At 37.1% G+C, this 26813-nt stretch overlaps 1 protein-coding gene across 2 annotated transcripts in view; it reads right to left on the bottom strand.

The window, feature by feature from the left end:
- Positions 1-26813, bottom strand: part of PPP3CA (protein phosphatase 3 catalytic subunit alpha) — a 318491-nt gene that overhangs the window by 66703 nt on the left and 224975 nt on the right. For both annotated transcript variants that reach the window (XM_058547578.1, XM_058547579.1), the window contains exons 3-6: positions 13398-13522; positions 4697-4808; positions 3497-3642; positions 20-159 (exon numbers count right to left, since the gene is read on the bottom strand). In XM_058547578.1, coding sequence (XP_058403561.1) covers positions 20-159; positions 3497-3642; positions 4697-4808; positions 13398-13522 — 523 coding nt within the window. The remainder of the gene's footprint in view (positions 1-19; positions 160-3496; positions 3643-4696; positions 4809-13397; positions 13523-26813) is intronic.

Consider the following 26813-nt stretch of genomic DNA (forward strand, 5'->3'; position numbering starts at 1 on the left):
CAGCGAGCTCCTTCCTCACCTGTAGAAGTATGAACACCCTCTGACTGTGTTGTGAGTGAAATGTTCCTGAGTCTTCTCATTGCCAAAATCCTCCAGGGGGTCTGACCACAGGATATCACACATAGGTCCGTAAGCTGGTGGTTCTTTGAATCGGTCTAACTAAGAAAAACAGAAGACAGAGAGCAAAATACTAATCTTCGGAAACTTGGAATTCAGAAAATAGAAGAAACCAGCATTTTGCAATACCTGACGTCCTCTTCCCACCAGAGAGAACTGCCCTCTCCCACTCTCTTCCTCTCTCCCTCCTCTTTCCTTCCTCCCCATTCCTCACTCTGCCCCCTCTCCCTCCTCCTTCCTTCCTCCTCACTCCTCTCTCTCTGCCCTCTCTCCCTCCTCCTTCCTTCCCCCACTCCATTCCTCTCTCTCTGGCCCCCTCCCTCCTCCTTTCTTCCTCCATTCCTCTCTCTCTGCCCCTCTCCCTCCTCCTTCCTTCCTCCCCACTCCTCTGTCTTCCCATCTCCCTCCTCCTTCCTTCCTCCTCAATCCTCTCTGCCCCTCTCCCTCCTCCTTCCTTCCTCCCCACTCCTCAATCTTCCTCTCTCTCCCTCCTCCTTCCTTCCCCCCATTCCTCTCTGTTCCCCTCTCCCTCCTCCTTCCTTCCTCCCCATTCCTTTCTCTCTTCCTTTCACTCCCTCCTCCTTCCTTCCCCCCATTCCTCTCTGTTCCCCTCTCCCTCCTCCTTCCTTCCTCCCCATTCCTCTCTCTCTTCCCCTCCCTCCTTACTCCTTGCTTCCTCTCCATTCCTGTCTCTCTTCCTGTCTGCTCTCCCTCCTTCCTCTGTCCTCCTCATTCTTCTACTCTGCCTCTCTCTCCAATTATCCTTCCTTCTTCCTCCTGATGAACTCATTTATGATCGGCTTTCATACCTCCCTCTTGCCTCTTTAATACCTACTTTTCACTCCTTTTTTCCTTTCTCCTAGTCTGCTTTTTCTCTTTCTTTCCTTCTTATTTTATCTATCCAAGTGTTTTGGTCATTACCCTTTGGTGAGACTCTGTCTGTGTTTCATTTCTTGAGGAGGAACTTTTATCTTATTTTATCTTTGGGGAAATTTCTATTACTGCCCCCATTAGAAATCTGGATGGGGAACAACTTATGCTGTTTGTATATAACAATATGACTTGGAGAACAGATGGGTTTCGTTTTCAGAGTTGCCACTTGCTATATGACATTTTGGATATTCACTCATTAGGGGCTATCCAGGTTTCTAACTAAAATACAAGCCTATTGTAGTTTATCTTACTGGGTACAAACCAAGAGTAATGGTAAACAGTAAAATAAACCCAAATTTAGCTGGTCATTCTTCAGCTCACAATTCTAAGCTTTATAGTTTTACCTGAAGCCCTCATATGAAATCCATTTCCAGCCATAAATGTTTAGCACAGTCATATTTCAATTTAAAAAGATGCATCAAGAAGGTATGAGCAATATAACAACTGGAAATGACATTTCACCAACAATTTTATAACAGTCACTTTCCTTAGTTTATCCTGATTTAACTTCAGTTAAAGGATCTTTGGTGAAGTTAGCAGATAATATAGAGTCTCTCAAACAAAGGCATAAAATAGCTATGAAAATCCATTAAGAATTGATACTCTTCCTACTGAATACTTTAGTATTTTAAAAAACCACATAGGGACAGCTGAATATATAAGGCTGACAGCCAATCTAATTCTCTCTTTTTCCTGAGACATAAAAGGTGATGTAAATAATGGTTTTGCCACATACTATTTTTTACTAATACTGAAAAAGAATGAAGCAATATTTCACGTTTTCAACACTCAATGAAAAACTTCAATGACACAAGACCCTCTATATTTCAACCACTATGTTACCTATAAAATATTCACTGCAAACTTAGACTTGATTAAGAGATTTAAATAATTTATGCTTTTGGAACAATTCATCCAAGAAAAATAACGCTTGTCCACAAAAATACAGATTTCTTTGTGAGAAACAAAAACTTATTATTAAGGCTAAAGCAGCAGAGGAGGAAAGACTTTCTGATTAATGTGAATTACCAGCTAAAGGTTTGATAAGGCAACTATAAGATAGAACTTATTCTGGAAAAGTTACAAAGTGCATCCTAAAGTTAATACCATCTATATAAGAATAACAACTACAAAATTAATTAAATAAAGTTAAGTGTGGTAGAAACTCTAATTGACATATGGCAAAATGCAAACCTAAAAATCATTTTATGGCTAAGTCTAGAGCTTAATGACATATATGAAAACTGAACATAATATCTGAAACATGCCCGAAAGTAAGACTTGGGGATAGCAGATAATATTTTAAAAATCTACTTAAATTATGATGAAAAGTTTAGTTATTTATTTCAAGAGTCCATCAGATTATAGGAAAAAAAAACTGGTTACATTCATGCAGAAAGCAAACCACTCTATACTTGAACTCCATGACTACAATTCAGTGTCATGTCTCTATAGCATTTTAAATACAGAGCAAACACCAATGCTGTGTGTGCTACAGAACACCAGAAGCAGATGTGTAATAGTGTCTTATAAACAAGACACAGACACACAGAGCAGAAAACAAAGGCTTATTTAATGTACTTTTGTTTGATTTTAAAAATAAAAATTATGCATTTCCTTTCCAATAGGAAAGTAAATACAATATTACGTTTACCCTTGAAGACTTGAACCTTAATGAGTATTAAGGCAGAATCTGAATATTTGACTTCCCTAAATATAGTTTTTCTTTAAAAACCAATGAACTTTTAAAAGAACATTGAACCTAACCAAAGAAATAAAAAGTCTGCGTCTTCCACTACATACAGCTATATCCCATATTATTACATTTTCTCATGAAAAAGATACTCTCACATTCAAACTAACTTATCTTTTTGTTGGCTAAAACAACAGTAATACCCAATATTAAAATAAGTGGAAAAAATCTCTTAAAAAAATCAACTGTTTTTCACCTAGCCACTCAATACAATCAAATAGAATATCATCATTGCCTTCGTTAGATTGTTACTTTAACGTTTTAAGCTGTAAAAATAGTAAATTTTTAAAAATGATAATATGGACACATTTTAAAGGTCAAATTGTGATATTTTCCTAAAAGCAAAGCAACATTTTCTAACTATAATATACTATGAATATACAATGGATTGTTTGAAACAAGCCCAAGGGAAATGAAAAGGCATCTGTTTTTTAGCGATCAGATATTTTATATTTCCAATGACACACGGCACATGGTAAGATGAACGGTGAAGTTTTACAGATGAAAACTCTTCCAAGTATAAATATATCTTTCTTTCTAGATGAAAAATGAGTACAAAAAAGAGATTAATGATCACTTTAAATAATTTTAATTCAAAAGGATAAAGTTAGTGATAAAGGAAGGGAAATGAATGTCTTCTATTTATTACCAAAGCACACAGAATGATGAGACTTGGAAAATAACAGGCCTTACTTTTCTGATGTCATCTAAAGTGTTAATCTCTGGAGACAGACCGCCGTGGACGCACAGGAACTGCTGGTTCATCAGGGCAGCCAGCGGCAGGCAGTCGAAGGCATCCATGCAGGCGTCGTACACGCGTTCCGAATACTTGATTTTACCTTTCAAAACGTGATTAAAAAACAAATATTTCCTCTCATGACTTCATAGCTACCATCATGTCACTGAAATAGGTTGTTTTTTTTCTTTAATGTTTTCTTGCCAGAATTATATTATTAGCATATAACTACATACTGCAAAGTTCCAAAATATGATTAAATAAGACTTTTTTAAGAGTTAGACATTAATCTTTATATCTACTCTTTTTTATTTTTGTTGTTCATCCATATTTTATAGTTTTCAGTAACTTTTGATATAGCAGAGGAGAGAACTTTTGTACACATCCTTGCTATTTATCTGCAGACGTATCTCAAAAAAATATACACAAACACCTAGGACACCAAGAGAAAGATGGTCATAGAGCTGGCTGATTTTCCTGAATGATCATACAGAAAAGCAGACGGCAACAAATTTTCTGAAGTTGTTTCTGTATCACTGCACATTGCTTTTCCCTCACTGACTTATAGCTGATATTTTGAGAGAAGTTTCTATGCTCCTTCGAATACAGGACTCAATGAGAGAGAGAAATTTAACTTTCACTGGACAATGGGGGAAGGGGAGGAAAGTGACATTTATATGAAGTGCTCCTCACTCCTCCTATTTCCGTCTAAAGGAAGAAGTCATCTTTAATCTTGTAAAATCCACTAGAGGCTGGTAAATCTACTGGGTCCATAAAGAGAGGCACAAGGTTGAACTTGCCCTCATTTGTTTTTCTTGAGTGATTTGAGATTAAAGGGTAGATTATCCCATTATCCCCAATGGTAGTATTCTAGCTATCTTTAAAAGGTAGTTTAACCACTTGTTTCTTAGGATAAATTCCATCAAATACTAATTCAAACCTTTAGATCACTTTATAGAGAATTTATAATTTAAAAAGAAATTCAGAATTCTCTTAACTGTCCATGCTTAGAAAGAACTATAGAATGACATAAAATAGTGTCATTTTTTGTTTACGACTCTTAAGCAGTGGATCATATTGTAATGTGCTCTTAGTATGGATTAAAATGACTATTTAGCACATATGATGTTAAAGGAAGAAGCCTGAAGTATACTTACATTCTTGTTTAAATGTGAAATATTCTGTTAGATGTCTACATTCATGATTTCCACGAAGTAAAAACAGTGTTTTGGGGTAAAGAATTTTCAAGGCCCACAAATACAGCACACACTGATGAAAAAAAAAAAGAACAATATAAAAATAAATACTTTCCCATCATAGTTAAGCATCCCATTGCTCGAATATCAGGAAGACATGAACCAAATGTGCTACTGTGACCCCAAATACCCCAAAGTCTAGGCCCTTTCAAAAGGAGGATATTGAAAGTCAAACAGAAAACACCACTTTGGTACACAGCCAGGGCTCGTCTACACTTAAAACGCCCCACTGCACTGAGGGTCCACACCCCAAGAACACAGGGGACTGCCCATGGTCTGCTGGAAGAAGCCTGAATGAAAATATACCAAAATGAAAATACACTGGTATGAAAGTATGAGAAGAAATGTGGGGGGCCGGCCCAGTGGCGCAAGCGGTTAAGTGCGCGTGCTCCACTGCTGCGGCCCCGGGTTCGCTGGTTCGGATCCCGGGCGTGCACCGACACACCGCTTGGCAAGCCATGTTGTGGTGGCATCCCATATAAAGTGGAGGAAGATGGGCACGGATGTTAGCACAGGGCCAGTCTTCCTCAGCAAAAAAAAAAAAAAAAAAAAAAGAGGAGGATTGGCAGATGTTAGCACAGGGCTGATCTTCCTCACAAAAACAAAACAAAAGAAATGTGATTAGCAATTAATAAATAAAATAAAGACACTTCTCTTGAAAAAGCTAATTACTTTTTAAAAATCAGGTAACAGAAATGGAAGAATTGGAAAAGAAAGGCAAGACAAAATTTGGGAGCAAATACTGACAGGCTCAGGTTGACTTGGATTGCGTCTCTATTTCCTGTAACGTTCTCTCCTTCACTAGCCTCCTTCTCCCCAGTTACCTTGTCTTTTCTTTCAGTGCCTTTGGGACATAAAGCCTTTACCATTTTTGTTTTACATATTAATATAACTCAACTTAAGGCCAGGGAATCTCACTAAACATGCTGTTAACATTAGGGGAAACATTTCATATACCTTAAAACTCTCAAATTGGGTATTGCAGTTTGTGTAAAAATGAGGGCCCACTGTGAATTCACCAGGCCTGGAATGAACCTACATTGAGACAGTCTTCCCGGAGTGTGCACTAAGATAACAGGGCTATTCAAAAATTAACATCAATTTCACTATCCTCGACTGGCATTTGTTAAGAACCCACAGGGAACAGAAAACCACTCTGAAAACAAGTATGCTTATCTCATTAAGTTTATGCTTTGAAAGTGAAGCTAAGAAGCTACAGAACTACAAAAATACTGAGACAAGTCTTACTTTGGTTACTAAAATCTGAAACTAAAAAACACAATATTTACATTTTAATAAAGAACTTTCCAACATATAGTAAATATGCTAGATCATGTCCATAGGGAAAAGCTACTGGCAATTCATTTGTTGTGCTACGTGTAAAGTATAATCATCTCCACCAGCTTATGTGATAGTTTATTAAATGAGTGGAAACAGTTATGTTTGAATACACAGTCCAAGTTTTGAAGAAAATACTAATTATCAGAACAAGTATGTATTATTGTGTTTTTCAAGGAAGATATTGTCTCCAACTATGTAATTATGATTGAAGTAAACAAAAATAATGGGTTGACATCAAATTATATATATGTTACTTTAATTAATTTTCTAATTATAATTTTCTGATTGTATTAGCTCAAGTTCATGTGACAAATGATATTAATTTTTCTGAGAAGTTGACCAAATGGCCTATACAAGTGATCCTTGAAGCCCCACCATCTGTTGGTACATATACAAGCTCCCTATTACCTCAGCAGGTGGGATGGTGGCTCAGCGAGAGTCTGAGTGCTATGTATCAGGTTTCATAGGCACACTTACACGTTTTCATAAAAAGAGTTTGTATTACTCACATTTGTCTCACATTTCATAGAAGATATTTATAAACCATCATTAATGTCAATGAAAGGACTATTCTCAATTAAAATTATAAGGTTGTACCTTAACATGAAATACACACACACGCACACACACACACACACACACAAATTCGTTGTTAACTTTAGATGTCTATTTTGGAATGGGAATGTGTTGTAGAGTCTTTTAAAAATTATATTTACTTGTTGAAATTGCTATATTTAATGTATTCTATTTATATATTGAGGGAAAGAATATATGTTTTGGCTTTACTGTAGCTACTTTTCAAAAAGGTTTTCTCTGTTTTTTCTTTTTACTAAAGTGTAACTTACGCACAACGAAGAACACATATTGCAAATTTATGGAAAGTCATGAACTTTCCATAAATGGATGCTCCCATGAAATGACTACCCAAATCCAGTTACATTTCAGCACACAGAAGGCTCCCCTGTGCCCCCTCCCAATCAATATCCTTTTGGAAATGTAACCACAATTCTGAACTCTTTAGATTACTTTTGCCTCTAACAACGTATTTTAAGGCAAAGCTATTATCTCTCCAACTAAAATCTAAAATCAATTTTTTAACCCCACACAACTACTACTAGAGAAATCACATTCTAGGACCCATATTCCTTTTTTGCCATCTATTGATCCAGTTTTGACACTAGCACATGGCTTCATCACCTCTAGTCTTAATTACTACAGCTCTTTCATAACTGAAACTTCAAAGAGCAATACAGAAATAGTCTGCGATATTCTTATCGTCTGTATGTACCTTTTACATGATTCAATACACAGTTAATGTCCCTTACTATCTAGTGGATGTAAATCACCTAGTATATAATAGGAGTTTAGGAAATATTAGCTCCTCTCTTGTAAATGAGAAGGAAGACAGCAATACAGAAAGGAGACGGAGGAGAGGAAAGAAAGAAGGAAGGAGGGAGGGAAGGAAGAAGGGAGACAGGGAGGGAAGGAGGGAAAAAAAGGAAAGGAAGGCAGGAAGGAAAGAAGAGAGAGATGAAAGAAAGAAAGAAAGAGAGAGGAAGAGAGAGAGAAAGAGAAAGAGAGAAAGAAAGAAAGAAAACTCAATTTTCAAATTCTTGGCTCAAAATACTCTAAAAATAAGAGTCCTGTTTTCACATTTTATTTCCTTCTCCCCGGTGGCAAAAATAAAATATCTTCCCAAACACTGAATGAACCACAAATGCAGCCACTATGGAAGACGTGGCACAGTAAATGAAAGGGCAAGGGTGCACTGGAGACTGGAGCCCTGCGGCCTCCACCCTCAACATCTGGTGGGAGAGCTGCCAAGCACAACACTGTCTTGCTGGCATCTATTTTGCCATCTAAAGTTCTAACACTCTGGAGAGCTGAAAATCTTAAACAAAATCATAACCTGACATTATTTTTAAAAAAGAAAGTTTCTTGTAAAAAAATTATCACAATCGGGGCCGGCCAGGTGGTGTAGTGGTTGAGTTCGCAAGCTCCACTTAGGTGGCCTGGGGTTCAAGGGTTCGGGTCCCGGGCACAGACCGACGCGCCGCTTGTCAGGCCATGCTGTGGAGGCGTCCCATATAAAGTAGAGGAAGATGAGCAAAGATGTTAGCCCAGGGCCGATCTTCCTCAGCAAAAAGAGGATTGGCATCGGATGTTAGCTCAGGGCTGATCTTCCTCACACACACAAAAAAATGATCACAATCAATAAGCAATGAAACACAAGTTAGTTAAATGGTTATTTTTCCTCTACGTGGTATCAGATGGTTAATTTGAATAAGATTTTCACTGAATTAACTGGTTAAGGTGGAAACAGAGAGGCAAGTTAAGACTGGCCTTTTTGCATGGTGAGAGGTAAATCAGTTGCACTAATCATTTTCAACTGGACCTCGACTGTCTTTCCAGTCTTACTCTCAATAATTAAACAAATATTTACAATTTAAAATTAGTTTGGATTACTCACTATGAAAGATTAGCATCCTCTCCCTTTTTATTAATTTTCATCACAGACATAGTTTTCTCCTATTTATCTATCTTCCCCAATGAAGCAGCACTAAGGGTATCATTTTCTTCATTAGTTTAATTAGTTCATTAGTTCAAATAGTAGTGCAATGATTTACTTCGTAATTTATGCCTTTTAATGATGAGTATTCTTGAAAATTTGCTTGGGGGGTAAAGAAGGAGGTAAAAGAGGAAGCAAGGAAGTAAAAAAGAAAATACATAGCTTCAGATATATATCGATCATTTCTCTAAAATAACTACCTGTGCTGTGAAACATTCCAATCAAAAGTGTTGTCTCAAGCATAGGACAATTGGAGTGAAGGATGTGCTTCGCTTGGGAAAAGATCCAACCTCGGCAAACGACAAGGGCAGCTCATGACTTGCCTGGTCTGATGAGCATGCAGAGCAGCAGCAGTGGAACAGCAACGCGTCACAGAGACGACGGGCTGCCGGGAGACAGGCAGACGTGTCTGCCCCGTGTCTCACCATCTCTCTGTCACTGAACACTGCTTGCCGTACCGTTCGCTTTTTATCATCAGGCAGAAGCAGGGAACATTGCCTGACTTGCTGTGGTTCATTGTAGTCCATGAGTTCACAGCTAATAAACACAACAACTCCTCCGGCTTAAACGTGTCTGAGGCCTGGGCTGAGATCTGGATGGGAGCATCGCAGGAGGGGCCAGCCTGCCGCTAGGCTTGGGGCAAATGCAGTGCGGTGTGGCTGGAAAGGGAGTGTGAGGAAGGGAACAGGAGACGGCTCTGCATGCCTCTGCAATTATGAGCTCTCCCCTGCGTTCTGAAAGAAACACACTCAGACATGGCCCTATATATACACATATGCTTCATCAAAGAGATGAGGCAGCATAACGCAATAATCAGAAAGAGGATGGTATTTGGTACGAGACAAATTATTACCCAAAACAAAATTACCTCTTTCATCACTCCTCAAAAGCCTGCTTGTTTTATTTGGGCCAACTTTGTGGGGAATGATTTCTAACCTTGCCAAAAAGGGAAGATGTGGGGGAGAGGCGGGGAGGGAGAGCATAAAATGCGCTCTATCTGCTTCCCAGAGACCTAGTGCCTGTCAATACCACCCAGCAGAGAACGTACGAAATCTGAACCTACTCTTTAAAGCTAATTTGGTAAAATTAAGTGCCCCTCCTTGCCCAGAGGATAGCCAAAGCAGATACCTGCAGCAGAGCCCTGAATTATTGAGATGAAGCAAGACACTTGAAGCCTGTTAGCAGAGTACATGCTGGAAAACTGAGCTCTTATTTTAGGATTTTTCTTAAACCAACAGTAACGTATTCAAAGAGAATATTTTATATTTAATGCTGTGACCTTCAGAATATACAGGTGTGGGAAAGGGTTGCGTGTGAGTGTTTGCACATGCATGAGGGAATGTAAGAGTGTGTATCACTTTCTGCATTACTGATGTGTGCATTTTTTGTGGTTCGTTTAGTGAAAATATGGCTAAGGCATGGGGTGTAGTGGAAAGAGGACAGACTTTGAATCTCAGCACTGTTATTTCCTATGTGTGTGACTCTCTCTGAGCCAAGGTTTCCACACGCATAAAAGGAAGACATTTACATGTTCCTTGCAGAGCTGTGAGGAATAAATGAGATCATTCATACCAGGCAAACAATAGCATTTACGAATGCAACGTCAGTTTCTTTAATCCATAATAAAAAGCCCCAAAGTATTCTCAGTAAGTATATTTTATACAAATGTTTGTTCTATTTTAAAGATGACGGTATCACTGAGCCATCCCAAAGGCCTGACAGGTCACAGCTGAATCAGAATGGATCACTTTTACATATGAGGGCATCGCATCTGTGTCATTTCTATATGCATGTGGCGAGTCCCTAGGGCTGTAGCCTCAGACTCTCGGAGTTTAATTAAAGAGCGGGTTTTAAAGATGGGGACTCTGATCGGTGAATCTCAGAACTTTTAATGTCCTATGATACCTACATTTGATACGTTACAACACTTGGTTTCATTTTTTTGATCCTTTGCTTAAAGGTGCATATTACACAACATATCTCAACTTTCATAGTTCAAATATCTAGATTAATTGTGGACTAAAATAAAATCTGCTGAGGAACAAGTGAGTGATGACAATGCTTCTCAACTTCTTCACTTTGAAAAAACAGAGCTCTAAAAAGTTCTAATTAGGGAGAGTTCAGAAAGTTTCAAATGGTTTGAGGCCAAAGATTCAGAAGCCTGAACTCTTTTGAGTAAAAAAATCAAAGGAAATAAAGACCAATAAGATTAAGAAATATTATCCAAAGATGGAGTTGGTGAGATAAGAAGTAGTCAAGCTGTGTCGATTGTTACGCAAGCAACTCATAATTTAGTGCTTTATCTTTATCACTAAATTAATAAGAGAGCATTTTTGTCTTTGATTAGATTAAAAAGATGACAAATTAAAAGTTGTTAAAAATCACAAATATGTTATTAAAGAAAAAATTTCCAAGGTAGCACTCATCACTTGGCTGATAAAAATAATCACCCCAACAGGATAGTCTTCGGCTTTCTTTGCTTAGAACGTGAGCTTCAAGGAAAGTAGAACACCCATGTCACTCATCCTCAGAAACTTTCACAGGCACGCTACGTGTGTTATACGAATACGATGAAGTGAGTAGTTACTCAAATTTTTAAAAATATTTACTTAGACTCCACACAACTGCAATTTAAGGGAAGTAGCAGAAACATTCTACTTCCCACTGCTGTTTTCTGCCTCCTGCAGTCTTTCTCAAATCTGGCTACACACTGAAATCTCGTATGGCCAGATCAACAAATTCTGGCCCATGGGATGCAAGTTGAAGTCACTGTGCCACTTCTGGGAAACATCCTTCAATCAGAGGACAAGCCCTTCCCTTTCTCCTTCTCCTTCTAGCTGAATGTAGCATGGGGGCATGATGGCTGAAGCTCGTGCAGCCATCTTGGGTCATGAGGTCGACTCTGAAACGAGGCCATACACATCAGAGCAATAGGGCAGAAAGAGCCTGGGCCCTGGTGCCATGCTGGGTCACACCAGCCCTGGTCTGCCCAGCTGCGGGCTTTTACTGCAGAGAGAAACAAACTTCTATCTTGTTCAACCAGCATTATGTAGGGGTTTGTTTTCTCTCTTTCTCTCGGCAGATACTAGCCCTAGTGTGATACAAACGTCTTAGAAATTTTGTCCTTGATCACCCTTCCCTGCGAAGCTGGTCCAGTCACCCCAGGAGTGAGGTTTACTAATTTCTTCCTCTGCACTTTTCTCGCTTCAACTTTTCTCCCAGCTAAATCTTACCGTTCTGCAATTCTGTCTCCTCCAGCCACGTATGCTCACAAAATTCTCCCACTTTCCCACATTCCAGTTGCAACTATTTTCTGTGCTTCCTTTATCACGAGATTTTAATATTCAATTCAAATAACTGAACCTAAATGACCATCTATTCAGGCTTCTGATTCTATATAGTTTTTCATAGTTATATTTTTCTACACAGATTTAGGTTTCTAGAAAGCAAGGATGTATATTTCTTCAAAGTCTCCATAGTCCCAATCATAGCGCATATACATCTTATGTGCTCGGTAAACTTTTTACCAAATGGAAGAAATACTAAAAATTTACCTTCTCCTTTTGGATTTATATACCAACATTACCCCTCCCTCCCTCATCATCATGAATAATTAAGAAGGTGTGATCCTTAAATGCAGAAAGGATTAATATATTGGTGGAAATATTATGTATTTATAGTCAATGACTGAACAACCAAAAACTAGAGTGGGTATGATAGTTTTAAAAACAAAAGCCGTGTAAAAGGGACACGTTCTCAACATTAAATATTCCTATAGTAAATAAAATAATATGATGAAAATTTAAAAACCTAGAATCTCTTTTATATGACTATTATGAATATGTGATGCTGGTGTGAGACTTCTGTAAATTTGATTTCTCTCTTAATTAATTGTTTTCCTTTTTAAATGCTTTTTTCCCAAGAGCACATATAATGTCAGCTCTTACAGCACAAGCTCTGATTCTTTAAAACTTATTCTTATTTCAAACCATTTCTTTTAATAAATATTTAATGAGCCCTTTCTATGCATGAGACACCATGTTAAGCACCAGCAAGAACAAAAACATGAATAAAACAAGGTCCTTGCCTTCATTTTGAATGTTAATTTCTACTAACCTGAAGCAGCCAAAGATGGGACGCTGAGGAAGAACCTCTACTCAAACGCTGTTTAATTAATGAGCTTGACAAATTACCCTAGTTAGTTGACAGGTATCAAACAAAGACAAAATACAGCATCTGTAAGTGTGCTCACACATACTCACACATACAAAATGCAGACACAGACACACACGCACTTGACTCAGTTTACAAAGATAACTTACACTCTCATAATTATAAGGCACAGCCATGCAAACACACTCCTGCTTATTTAATCACTTTTGATTAGTTCTCTCAACAGGAAACAGAATTGTCTAATGTAAAATACGATGTAATTTTTGCAAAGTTGCAGATATATAAAAGGTACAAAAGGCAAAATCATCATATTAGCCATGTCCTTGGCATCTCTATGCATTAAAAAGCATATGGGAATCAACTAAAAAAAGGCTATGTAATACCCCAAGAATTAAGTGTATTAAAGTTTATTGTTAGAGACTAGGTATTTCCTTAAGGCAATAACATTTACCACTTTTATTTTACTAAGATATTGTTGATCCATTACTGAGCAGGTAAGAAGAAACAATGTGGACTTACTTCAATACTGAAGTACCCTCTGTCAACATAGTCCCCTAAGAAGAGGTAGCGAGTGTTGGCAGGAGAGCCCCCCACTTCAAAGAGCTTCATCAAGTCAAAGAATTGTCCATGGATGTCGCCACAAACTGAAAGAAACAAGGAAAAATTCATTTTATGGTTATACTATGTTAAGACTCTGAACTTGATAATAAAATTATAAAATCTTAGAGCGAGAAGGAATTCTGAGGTCATCTTAGCTAAAATATTCTTTTGCAAAACAGGGAAGTGAGACAGAGATTCCAAAGTTAATTAGTGGTAGCTCTGGTTCTAGCATCCAGGTCTCCTAATTCACAGATTAACCAGAAAAATAAAGATAATAATAACAGTAATGCCTATTATTGTTGTGCATTTAACCATTCTCCACCAGACACTGTGCTAAGGAATTTAATTTATACACATTTTCTAATTTAAAACTAACAATGTGTGGGAAAGATGTTTCCTTCTGCAGATAAGAGATGACGCAAAGAGAGGGTCAGGAACCCGGCACAATCCATACACAACAGAGGTCTGAATGTACAATTACTACGTTATTGCTCCTGAAGAAAAAGAAATGTAGATACGTATCATAAAAACTGTGTTTCATTGAGCCTAAAATGCCATCAATTATAAGACACATCATTATTTTATGCATCATTAACAAAGAAAAAAACTTCAATTAAATTTAAATTATAAAAAAGCTTTTTTTTTTTTTTTTTGGTGAGGAAGACTAGCCCTGAGCTAACATCCGATGACAATCCTCCTCCTTTTGCTGAGGAAGATTGGCCCTGGGCTAACATCCGTGCCCATCTTCCTCCACTGTATATGGGAGGCCACCACACTTGACAAGTGGTGAGTCAGTGTGCGCCTGGGATCCGAAACTGCGAACCCCGGGCCGCCACAGGGGATCGAGTGCACTTAACCAGGCCGGCCCCTAAAAAAGCATTTTTATAAGATGTACTCTAATATTAGATGTTACAACAAAAAAAAATGTGAAATAAAAAAAAAAATGCTGTAAAGCATAATACAAAAAAAATCACTGGTAATTGATATATTCTTTAACTTTCTCACCTTCTCTTTTAAGCCAAAATTCTTGAAAGAGCTATGTACTCAATGTTTTTAAAAACCACTAACTCAGTACTTATTACTTAATTTACTACTTTCAAAGCCCTAAAAAAATAAATACTTCCTCCATTATACAGATGAAGAAATAGTGTAGCTAAGAGAAGTTATCTGGCTAGGCAAGGTTACTGTTAAAAATGGATGATACAGGATTTAAGTTCAGATTTGCCTATTTCAAAGCTTTTGCTGTCAACCACCATATTATATCTTTGATATTTTATATGTTTTATATATGTATATATATTTAATATTTTAAAATAGTTTTATACTTGAATGATGAACCTGCTGTGGCTGTTTCTTGAATACTAAGGTTCACAGAATGAATGCATCAGTGAACAGGAAATCAGGAGGCCAAAGTATGTTATCTTAACACATTCTATGCTGCAATCACAAGCAAGTTACTGAAATGTTTTAAATTCATTCCTTTATCCGATGAAAGTTGATAGAAGGATGAGTCAAAGGAGTTCATTGATAAGACAATTGTGAAACAATGGATGAATAACAATGCCATATAAATTCCCATTTTTACCATCACGGAAGAGCTGATAGGGACTCACAGCACTACACGGCTGAAACAGGTACAGGTGGCCTCTATTTTAGAATGTCTGCGCTTGAAAATCTCAGAGCCTATCAAAACAGACGTAAACTACAAGGAGCTATAATTGCTAGTGCATTCCTTTCATCACATAGCTGCTTCTCTCCATGAGCAAGAGGCACACTGTAGAAATATCAGAAACATATTCTTTCATTTTTGAAATATCACATTAGGAAATTGTTTATAAATAATTTTTTATTAGAGTTGAGTATTTTGCAAACCAGTTCTTATCTTGAACTACAGTGAGGAATTTGGTTCATGACAGACATATCATGTACTTCCTTGTAATAACACAATATTTAACCAAAGGGAAAGAAAGAAAGAGCATCGAGTGTCACGGGTCAAATGTTGCTGGGCACAGACGCCAGGACCCACTTTAGAGCAGACATGCATTATATATGTAGAGCTGTGAAAACTGACACAAATAATAAAACAATTTAAAGCTTAAATGAGGTAATAATAATAATAAACAATTATCCATTTAAAAGACTGAATTAGCACATCTTGTATTACCAAATTTTTAAAGAGGCAAGGATAAAGCTTATTAGTTAACAAGTAATAAGATCATTCATCTTCTACTGATTTACCCTTTGAAATTACAGTTGGTGTGGATTACTTATCACAAGCACCAGTTGGTCTCAAGTTGTAGGAATTTTTATACCTGTCATGTGTATGTTTCAAACCAGAAATTACAAACAAAGATTTGGCCAGAAACCATGCCTTTACATGCCCTCCACTGAGTTCAGAAGTTGAAGGAAGGAGCTTCAAAGAAAGAAAGTATGAAGCAGGGTGTGTGTTACAACTGATCCGACGCAGCCCTGTGAAAGGTGAATGCCTGTGCCCATGACACTTCCTATAGCCAGTGTCAGGCCACTGGCCCTCTCTCTCATGGACATAAAGCCAAGTGATGGGGTAGAATCAAGGCTTCAAACATTATTTGGAATTTTTATTATAGTGACAAGTTTAATAATCATATTTTAGGCTATTATTAAAAGGTTCCCAAGTCAAAATGGTTGTATCAAAGCCATAAGAGGCAGTGTGGGGTAGCACACAATGGCCTGGGCTCTAGAGCCAGACAGTCAGGCTCCAGTCCCTGCTGTTCTACTTACTATCTGAGTGACTTTGGGTAAGTTACTCAACTTCTCTGAGCCTCAATGTACTTATAAATAAATGGGGTGATATTGGTACCTTACCTTATTGGGCTATTGTCAGAATTAAATGTGTCAATATTGTAGCAGACTTAGAAGAGTTTCTGGAACCTGATATGAACTTGATAAATTTTATATCAAAGTGGCGTTTCAAAATAGTTGTTTCTGAAATATCAAGGTCCCAGAGAGAATGGGATTCTGGTGCTTGGGGCTGGGGGAATGAGGAGTGGTAGGCATTCTGGAGCATCTTCTTCACCTTTGCCTCCCTCTCCTATCTTCTCTTTCCTTTTTGATCCTTCCTTTTCAATTTCTGGCCATGGCTGAAAATTCAAGGATAATTATTTTTTATTTCTTCATGTCAATGATATAAATACCAAGACATTAATTCAAGTTGTGGACTGTGGATTAGGAATTAAGTGATTTACCAAGTGACATACAACTGTAGCATAATCTGGCAGCCATAATTTAAAAATTTTATAAATAAACGGGTTCCAGATAATGCAAGCATTAAGGATATCTTTTCTTTCGCTGGAGTATAGAAGTACATCATCATGAATGCAATTTTATAAAAACTGAAAAGTAAGCTCTTCTTTCTGGCCTATAATAACTTTATGATAAGAGATAATCTCAATGATTTACAAGATCAGTACAATTATTGGATCTTGGCTTGATGATGTAAAATAGCAGAAAGCAATTGCTGTAAACTCGGTGTGGAAAACAAAATGCCCTGAAATCCAGTTACTGGTGTGATGGCCACATTATCACTGACTGGACCTTAGAACAGCCACGTAATTCAAATCATGCTTTCACAGTAAGGACCACTTATGATAACGTTCAGCAAAGGAAAACAACTTGCACACAAAATTAGAAAAAAAATTCCAAGCCCAAAGAAAGAAAGTTGTAACTCAACTAAAATATACCTGAAAAATGGAGACATTTTGTTAAGAGATTTAAGAAGATTAGTTAAAATAAAGCCATGTTAGTCACCATCCCATCCCCCCTCTCGTTCACTGATGCCAGTCTTCCCTGTCTCAAATAAGACAAGTTCCTCTCTTCCTTGGATTTCATAGGCTGACTCCTTTCCATTAGGTCTCAGCTACATGCCACATGCGCAAGGTCTTTCTTGACCACCCTATATAAAGGGGCTACCTCTCTCCAAAATCATTCTTCATCTCATTACCTTGTTTTACTTTCATCACTGTACTTATTATATCAGGAATTATCCAGTTGATTTATTTGCATGTTTGTTTTTTCCTTGATTCTTCCCATTGGAATATAACCTCTGTGAGGTTGAGTACCTCGTCAGTCTTGTGCACTGTATCCCCAGCATCGAGAACAGTGCCTACCACCCAGTAGGTACACAAGCTACATGTGCTGCCCTAAAGTTCTTTCACTGGGCCTGTGCTGTGCTTAATTTGGAAGTCCATTAACTAAGAAGTCAGAGATTTTGCGATGCCCTTGTGAGTGACAGAGATGGACTACAGGTCTGTGGAGGTTGCTTTGGATGGAAGCTAAAAGCCCTCAACTTGTCTCAGATGGTGCTTGTTTTCAAAACAGTGTGCAAGACTGTGGTAGATGGTGGGACTTCCACGCATCTCATGGTGGTTTCCTTACCTTGTTCTACATCAGAAACACTTGGGGAGGGTTTGAAACTATACATTCCTGGGCCCTGAGTCAGAATCTCCAGAGAGGCAAATTTATGAGAAGCTCTTAGATGATTCCTGTCAGACCTATTTGAGCCTCTGTCTCGGCACACTCTGCCCTCATGCTGCATGCTTATGTGGTTCCCCTCACAGGGATACACATTTGAAAGGCCACTTCTTTCAATGTTAATTCCAGGTGAGTGTGAGGCTAGGATTTCCTATTATGTGAAAGGATAATATTGAAGTGACTCTCTGATGGAGTCTAGGAGAGAGGGATGAACCTAAGAAAAGTGATAACAGAGCAAATTTTGGGGGGCATTTGAATGTGGCTATTGCTCTGGCCTTGTGCATTTCAGCTTTAAGATAAAGGACTTATCCCAAAGTCTTGATATCTGGAAACATTTAGTATTTTGATATCAAACTCAGGAAGCAAGTGGTCACCATACTGAGGTACCCAAGAGGATGGAGGTGGAGGCCACGGCATCACAAAGAGGTGGCCTTACTTCTACTTCTTTGTGATGCCAGGGTCCCCTCCCTACATCTTCTTGGGTACTGAAGACACTGATGTCCAAAGAGAAGAACAGAATGAGAAATGCCAGCCAATGAGGCAAGCCATCCGCTTGGTTGCTCACAGCCTCCAATTCCCTAGAAGGCTAGGTTCTTTCATCTTCAATGTCACTTGGTTTTAACAGCACTTCGAGAACAACCGGCTTTGACAAGTTCTATTATACCTTCAAGGCAAGCTCATTCTTCACTAACAGACCCCTGCTTCCCACATTCTGATGCTTCCCATTATTTGCTTCTCATTTCCAACGGATCACTGCTGGCGGGCAGGGTACCCAGCACTGACAGAACTATGATGTTGAAAAAACACCAAAAACATAGAAACACAATACAGATAATAAAAGCACTCCTAGTCGCTATGAAAATATTCATCCATCTGGCTGAACATTCCAAAATATATATATATTATGTCTTCAATAGATTATTAACCGAATTGTACATATTTCCATCAGAAATGTACAGAGTTATGGCATTTAATGACATTAATACATCAAAGATAATGAATTTAAACATAAGGGTTTTTTTCCTGGTCCACTGCTACCCTTATCCATTAGCAACCTAATGTGCCACAACATGATGGTTATTTTCCCTGTGAGAAGCAGTCTCCATTTGTTTTTTTTGTTGTTGTTGTTTTTTGTGAGGAAGATCAGCCCTGAGCTAACATCTGTGCTAATCCTCCTCTTTTTGCTGAGGAAGACCAGCTCTGAGCTAACATCTATTGCCAATCTTCCTCCTTTTTTTTTTCCCCAAAGCCCCAGTAGATAGTTGTACGTCATAGTGGCACATCCTTCTAGCTGCTGTATGTGGGATGTGGCCTCAGCATGGCCGGAGAAGCGGTGCATCGGTGCGCGCCCGGGATCCGAACCCGGGCCGCCAGCAGCGGAGCGCGCACACTTAACTGCTAAGCCACGGGGCCGGTCCTCCATTTGTTTTTATACCAAAGAAGGAAGAACTATCAGGCACACTGAGCAGCTGAATCTATCTGGTGAGACAGTGGCAATGTCATCTTCATCTTCTTGGCTTTTCCCTAAATGGGGTAACTAAGTGGTTTTGAATGCGGGTTACTCCAACATCCTCAGGACAACCAAATGGTGCAAGAGTGACCAATGTCCTGTGATGCTCACACACTTACTACTTTTCTCTCTTCTACTATCAGGAAAGACACAAATAATGCCTAAATAATCAACTACTAAGTAATACCTAAGCAAACAATTACTTTTGAGTAACTGCCTTTTAATATTACTTCCCTCTCCCAATGACTCTTAGCCCACATTAAATAAAACTTTATTGGAAATGATTCTCACACTTGAGTGGTGTCAACAACTTTTGTTCTGAGCCTTCTAAAGGGGAAGACAGAATTTTGAAGTAGGAAACAGAAAATAACATACAGAAAGGATCTGTCTTTCTTAGGGAAGGGATAGCCTTTATTTTTAATATTATTGCTGGAGAGTTAGTTATTAAGCTTTGAAATCACAGGCTTAGGGGGTTCAAGTATATATAAACATAAACACAAATATCAATGTGTGGTGCATGTGTGCATGTGCTCCTATGTGTGCGTGCGTGTGTGTATGTGAAGCCACTCAGCAGAAAGCGGGAATTATTTGCAGATGAGTGCTCAGTGTAGCAGTTAGGGAGTCATTAAACAAGTTCAAGACTTGACCCACTGCAGGTTACAGCAAAGTAGTGCTAAAGAGAAGCAGCAATCAACAGCTGCGGCAGGAACAGAGGCTCTTTGTGGTTAGCTGAGTAGGCTCCAGTGATCTACACACTGGACAATGAGCCAGTCACAGGGCAAGTCTAAGAGTCCCTAAAACAAGCACGCTGCTAAGGAGAGAAGATAATGATCAGTATATGGAGGACAAACAGACCCTTCAGCAAATATCTCAGGCAGAGGAAGGAGGACAAGCTGGAAAGATAACTATGACCAGGACCAAGCCTTTGCCTTGCATCTCCTGACTACAGAAATGCTAGTAACTCTCTATTGAGAAAGGATCGGGGTTCGAAAAAACAACCATGCATATATTATGCATGTAATTAGGTATGCATGTCTAAATTAATTTAGTGAATCTGCAAATAAGCGTATCCCTATTATAACAATTATTTTTTTCCTAGAATTCCATTGCTTCTAAGTTCACATTGGCAATGAAATTACTACATTAGAAAATGTAAATAGCAGACAGCACTGAACACGTGAGGATGAGGTCCCAGTACAACTGCTACACAAGTGACAGCTTGACAAGGACTCTGATAGGGCTGCCAGCCTGAGTAGAAGACATATTAACAAATGGAATATAAATATTGACTTTCATGTAAAACTACTTACAACAGCTTTGAGTTGTAAGCTCAGACTTACACACCTGCTCCTGCTTACTTGCCTATGTAAAAGGGAATCCATCAAAGAACATCATTGGGTCAGCTTCTTACTGATACTAAGCAAAAATTTTATAATGTCATAGAATTCCAGGTTAAAGAAAGCTTATACAAATTAGGATGCCTGGGGACAGAGGAGTAAGTTGTTAAAAACAAACAAACAGAAAACTGTTAAACAATAAATTGAAAAATAAGATTTTTAATGGACCAGCATTTCAAAATTGCATAACTATTATGATTTAGAAGTCAAGTGCTTTTAATTCTTGACTCACTATTTTTCTATAAAGATCTTTTAGTTCCTCCAAAATACTGGCTTTTATCATCTTGGAAAACTTGCATGAAGTAGAATAACATCTTCTGCAAGTTTTTCTAGTTCATACCAAACTAACAGATTGTAATTTTTCTTTTAGAAAAGACATTACTGAATCGCCGAGCAATCTTCACGGAGTTCCACTCTACTTTCAGCTCATTTCCTGCAACCCAATTGCATTTTTTCTGTAACAGCCACATTCTCCCAAGACAAGACAATTTCTAACATTAAGGAACTAACTAATTCTCAGCATGAGGAGATTAACATATTGAATTTATTGGTTTGGTTTTGAATCCTCTATTTGCTATAACTTTTTCTTTTCCAAAATCTGCAATTTTGCAGAGAAAGACCTTGCATTTAGAGGTTTTGTTAGAGGTTAAACACAGTGGGTACCACAAGTACATATCTGACTCCCCCTGTTGATAATCCAGGCTTATATAGCCTTTAGTGGATGACAAGTTCAAGGACAATCCAGCCAGCCCAAATATACGCAGTTCAGTAGCAGAACGTGTACACTTCTGAGGCAGGCAATTGCTGAGATAGAAGTGAGCTTCATTACAGCATTCACTCAGATCTAGAGATTTTCATCAACTGTAAAATAAACTAACTAAGAAATAACAGGGGTCTAATTCACTTCAAAATAATTAATAATTTCCCCATAGTGAATATTATTTTTCCAATGTTAAACATGTATTAGGTAACTTATAAAACATAAAATATGAATTTTTAACCAGAGCACTCAGGTTTGATAGTATAAAAACAATAATGAAAAGTCTCTAAATCAAATCAAAATTTGCTACACACTGAAATTTCAAGAATTTTAAAAGAAAAAATAAAGCTATGAAATTAAATACAAAACAATAACAGCACCAGCGCAGATTAACAGCAATAATTTCAAACATTTTCTTTCTATTTATGATGCTGTCTTACAAACAAACAATCTGTTAGTCAGTGTTAATGAGAAGTATAATAGGACAAGTGAAAAAACAAGAGCAGAATATGCTGTAGATTACAATAGCTAATAACAATCACAACAACTCAGTACTAAATACTTCATGAATCCCTTATGTCTCAGTTTACAACTATAATCAGATGGAAAGAAACTAGAATAGTCTGCATTTTTAAACTATTTTATAGAAGGACCAAGCATACACAACATCATAGAATGTCCACAGTATATTCCAATCAATAGAAAAATAAATTACTGACACACGTTTATTTTTTCATCCCAAAGACAAGTGTTCTCACTATCGAGATTATTTCTAAAGTTTTTTTTTCCTTCATGGGTTGAAGGCTTTACAAGGTTTTGTTTACTGGAAGAACTTAATTTATTGAATAAGAATGCATTTGTTCCATCTGTTATCACTGTTTTTGCATTTCAGCACCAATCTAGATTTTAACAAAATGCCTACCTATTAAGGATTCATAATAATATTATGGAATTATTTAAGTCATGGTCATGGCTGTGACTAATTAATAGTAACAATAAGTACATATGTATAATACTTATAGCATTATTTAATTAAATTTGGTCATCACTCTGCTCATGTGTCCAAGTTTGGTCAGTCCTGGAAACTACTGACTATTTGATATGTGGATTTATTTACATTATGTAGTTCACTAAACTCTTGATTTTAATCACCAATCAAGAGTATTGAATGAACTCTGAGTTGATGTAATTTCAGCCAAATGTAAATAAATTTGATAACTTATGTACTTATATATATTTATTAATAAATGAACAATTGTTCTCTTCACCTTTTGAAATACTGATCTCAGGTTTCAGATCTCCATGAACCCCCTCCAGGACCTTGAAAGATGGGCTCTCATTAGTGTAACCAGATCTGGGGGTTACAGATCTACACCTTAGCGTTCCCATTTTGGTTCTTCCAAACCTATATTTCTGGAGGATTTTTTTTTTTTTAATTGTTTGGTAGCTGTGGCCACAGTATTCTTTCAGTTCTGGCTTTTTGCTTTTTCCTGGAAGTGTTATTATTTCTTCCTTGGGGAGAGGCAGTATAGTATAATGGTTAAGAATGCAGACTATGAAGCTAGACTGCTTGGTTTCACAGTTGCTATTTGTTAGTTTTTGATTTGTATGTATATTCCTCTTGATTGACCTTGGTCAGTAAGCTGTGGCTTCTTAGGTAATCATTTTCTTAATCATTCTCTCTGAGTCAGTGTTACCACCTACAGAATGCATGGACTCTTCCAATTTGCTTTTCCTAATTTCTTCCTTTACATAGTCACACTTGGTTCCTTTTTACTACGTTTCTTTCGACTTTGACCATCCTACTCCGTAAATCGCCACTTGTGTAACTAGGACAAGATACTCAATGTTTGTAGGAGACCTCAGAGGCCTCATCTATAAGGGGCTTCATAACAGATCTTTTGAAATACTTTTCTAATTAAATGAAATAATATATGGGAGAAAAAGCTCAGGATGCCGGCACGTGAATGTACTGACACAACATGCAACGGTAGGCACGGCAGCTGTTCCAGAGGCTGTCTACCTAAGACACATCTTGAATGTTTTGCCAGATTTAGATAGATGATCTAAGTACCTGTAATCAATGTAGCCATAAATAAAACGCATAAAAAGTTTGTTCTGTTTTCCCGCTTTTTATCCAATGTATGCTATCATACGGCGAAAGCTGTCGAGGCTGAAACCAAATAAACCAGGCCTCGTGCTCTGCAAGCTACATTTTCTACGAGTGGAAATATCTCCAGATGGCTTCAGTGATGCCACCAATCTTTCAGCGAGCAGCAGCACCAGGACAAGCTTCCACTTAGTTTTACTTTCTTTTGTAGCAAAGCTCATTTACAAGACCACTCTGTTCCATGGCTGTGTAATGGTAGTAATGTTTTAAAAGCTAAAAGTGCCATAATAAATAGAAGAAATGTAAGGTATTTTCACCAAATGGATAAAAAACAAAATTCTTACATTTCTGGAAAACTCAGTTAAGAAAATTTTCCAAATAGCAAAAAAGCGAGTCATTTCTTATTCTTGTCATGATACTCCTCAAATTTTGACAATTTAAAAGATTATTTTGTTTTTAATATTTCAAAAACTCAAGGAAAGCAAGCTAATGATATTTAATTCTAAAACCTACATATTCGTCATTAATTTGGCAATTATAGACAGTGGGGATATTAGTAAAAGAGTTTTCATCTACCACTGACTTTCAAGTAGTCAGCTGTATTCATGCCTACTAGTAAGTGAACAAAGCTAATAAGTGCAATTCCTAAAAGACAATACTAAACGACTTAATAGAAAGCAGAATTAACTTGATTATACGCTACCACTTCCACAGTCAAAATATATGTTTATTTGTTATATGAGGAATACTTGGAACTTTTAATTCTTAATTGAGTAGTTATTAAAAATATAATAACTCAGATGTGTTAGAACATATTCATTTGAAAATTAGTTGAGAAAAAGTATTTTCTGGAAAATAATTGTGACAAAGCAATAAGCCTATTTCTTTTTTGTTTTGTTTTGTTTTTTGTGAGGAAGATCAGCCCTGAGCTAATATCCATGCTAATCCTCCTCTTTTTTTTTTTGCTGAGGAAGACCGGCTCTGAGCTAACATCTACTGCCAATCCTCCTCCTTTTTTTTCCCCAAAGCCACAGTAGATAGTTGTATGTTATAGCTGTACATCCTTCTAGTTGCTGTATGTGGGATGTGGCCTCAGCATGGCCGGAGAAGCGGTGCGTCAGTGCGCCCCTGGGATCCGAACCCGGGCTGCCAGTAGTGGAGCATGCACACTTAACCGCTAAGCCACAGGGCCGGCCCCTGCAATAAGCCTATTTCTTAATTCTTCTTAGTTTTCCTTAATCTATCTATCATTTCCTTATCTATCTTTCATTAAGTAGATATTCCAGAATTATTTACTCAGTTAAATATCTAAAAAAAATGAATAAAACATTAAAATATGAATTATTTACTAAATTTGTATTAAAAGGATGCACAAACAATATCAGACTGATTACTTTTTTCTTGTGTTGGATTATATTGGGACAATGATGAAATGGAAGGCATAAAACTTGATCTCAAGAACCTTAGAGCATACTTGAGGAGACACACGTATATAAAATGGGATTAAATATTGGCTTCCTGACATCAAAGTATTTCCCTCTCCATTCTGAAACTTCTGAGTGCTGGCTAATGGTCAAGAAATAAGGGTTTAGACTTAGATCTCCCATTAACATCTTATATGGGCAAATCATCTCATTGCCTATTTACCATCTGTCAAAGTTCTTAACAGAGGCAGGAGCATATACAGTTTTTCCGAAAATAATTGTCAAATTATAAATACTTTACACTTACTTTTAGTAATGATCTTTTTATTTTGAAATTTCAAATTACATTAAGAAAAGGTATGAGATTGTTTGGTTTATCCAAAGGGGATGTCAATTTAAAAATCTAAAAACTTGTACTAGGTTATCTCAAATTTCCATGCCAGAACTAACATTGGTTCAGTTGAAGACTCCTCTTATGGAGTTGATTATATTCCACAGTGATACAAACCATCAACTTTGTTACCTCTATGAATAAAAAGAGGGGTCACAGTTACCTATATTAACTTAAATCACAGCATCCATAAAGTCTTCGTAGATTTTGTAATTTACATATGTGCTTGTCTCCAATTTGAGCATGAATTATGTTTTATGTTTCCTGTTTCTTCAGCATTTGACAAAAAACTAATTAAATTATGCAAAACCATGTTTGCCTAATATGTTATATACGGCATATGAACTGAGTGATTATGGCAAATTAATGCAGGTGTTTGGAAAACAGAAAATAGCTGCTGATAACTCATCATAACTTGTGATTCATTAGTAGTCATAATTTCAAATTTAGTTTAATTTTCATCAATTAAAAATAATGAATGTTTGTTACATATTTGAATTGCTAAAAAGACCAATCAGGATTGTCAATCAACTCTTTCCTCTCCCTTGACAAAATATAAAAAATTGAAAAACATGTTCATAATGTGTTTGGTGAGTTATTAAACTGATTTTTACTAGGGAAAATGTGTTTTATAAAATCACATAATTTCAAGTTATATTGCCTTATAGACCTACTTCATTAAATTTCCAGAACCCTTTCCATCTTCTATATTCCTTGTATAATGTATTTTAAACAAAATTTTTAAAAATGTTCTTAATACATATAAGGCTGTCTCTTTAAATATGAAATCACTTTGTCATTAATCACGTCACAAATTGAAGTACATTTTACAAAAGAACACTAGAATTTTCCTAAGATGATTTGATACTTTACACAGAAAGTTCACGTCAGAGTGGCCAAACTGTCTATAATCCTAAACAATAGCTAACTTCATAAGTCAGAATATTTATTCAGTCTTAATTAGCAGGTAGTTATTAAGTACCTCCTATGTGATAGATGTTACGGAGAATTTAACAATAGTCATTCTTTCAAACTGGTGGGAGGACAAGCTTACATAAATATGAAATAATTTTAAAATATATAATTTTGTAGTAAAGGAACAGAAAGACAATTAATTCCCTTAAGAAACATAAAGTATACTTGGGATATAACGCTTACACATATGAACAGGGACCAGATGGGGCTTCCGACCTGCTTAACTGCTGCTGGTTTGACCTTTCATCATGAGGAGACA

This window comes from Diceros bicornis, chromosome 8 (assembly GCF_020826845.1).
Source record: "Diceros bicornis minor isolate mBicDic1 chromosome 8, mDicBic1.mat.cur, whole genome shotgun sequence".
Taxonomy (NCBI): Eukaryota; Metazoa; Chordata; class Mammalia; order Perissodactyla; family Rhinocerotidae; genus Diceros; species Diceros bicornis.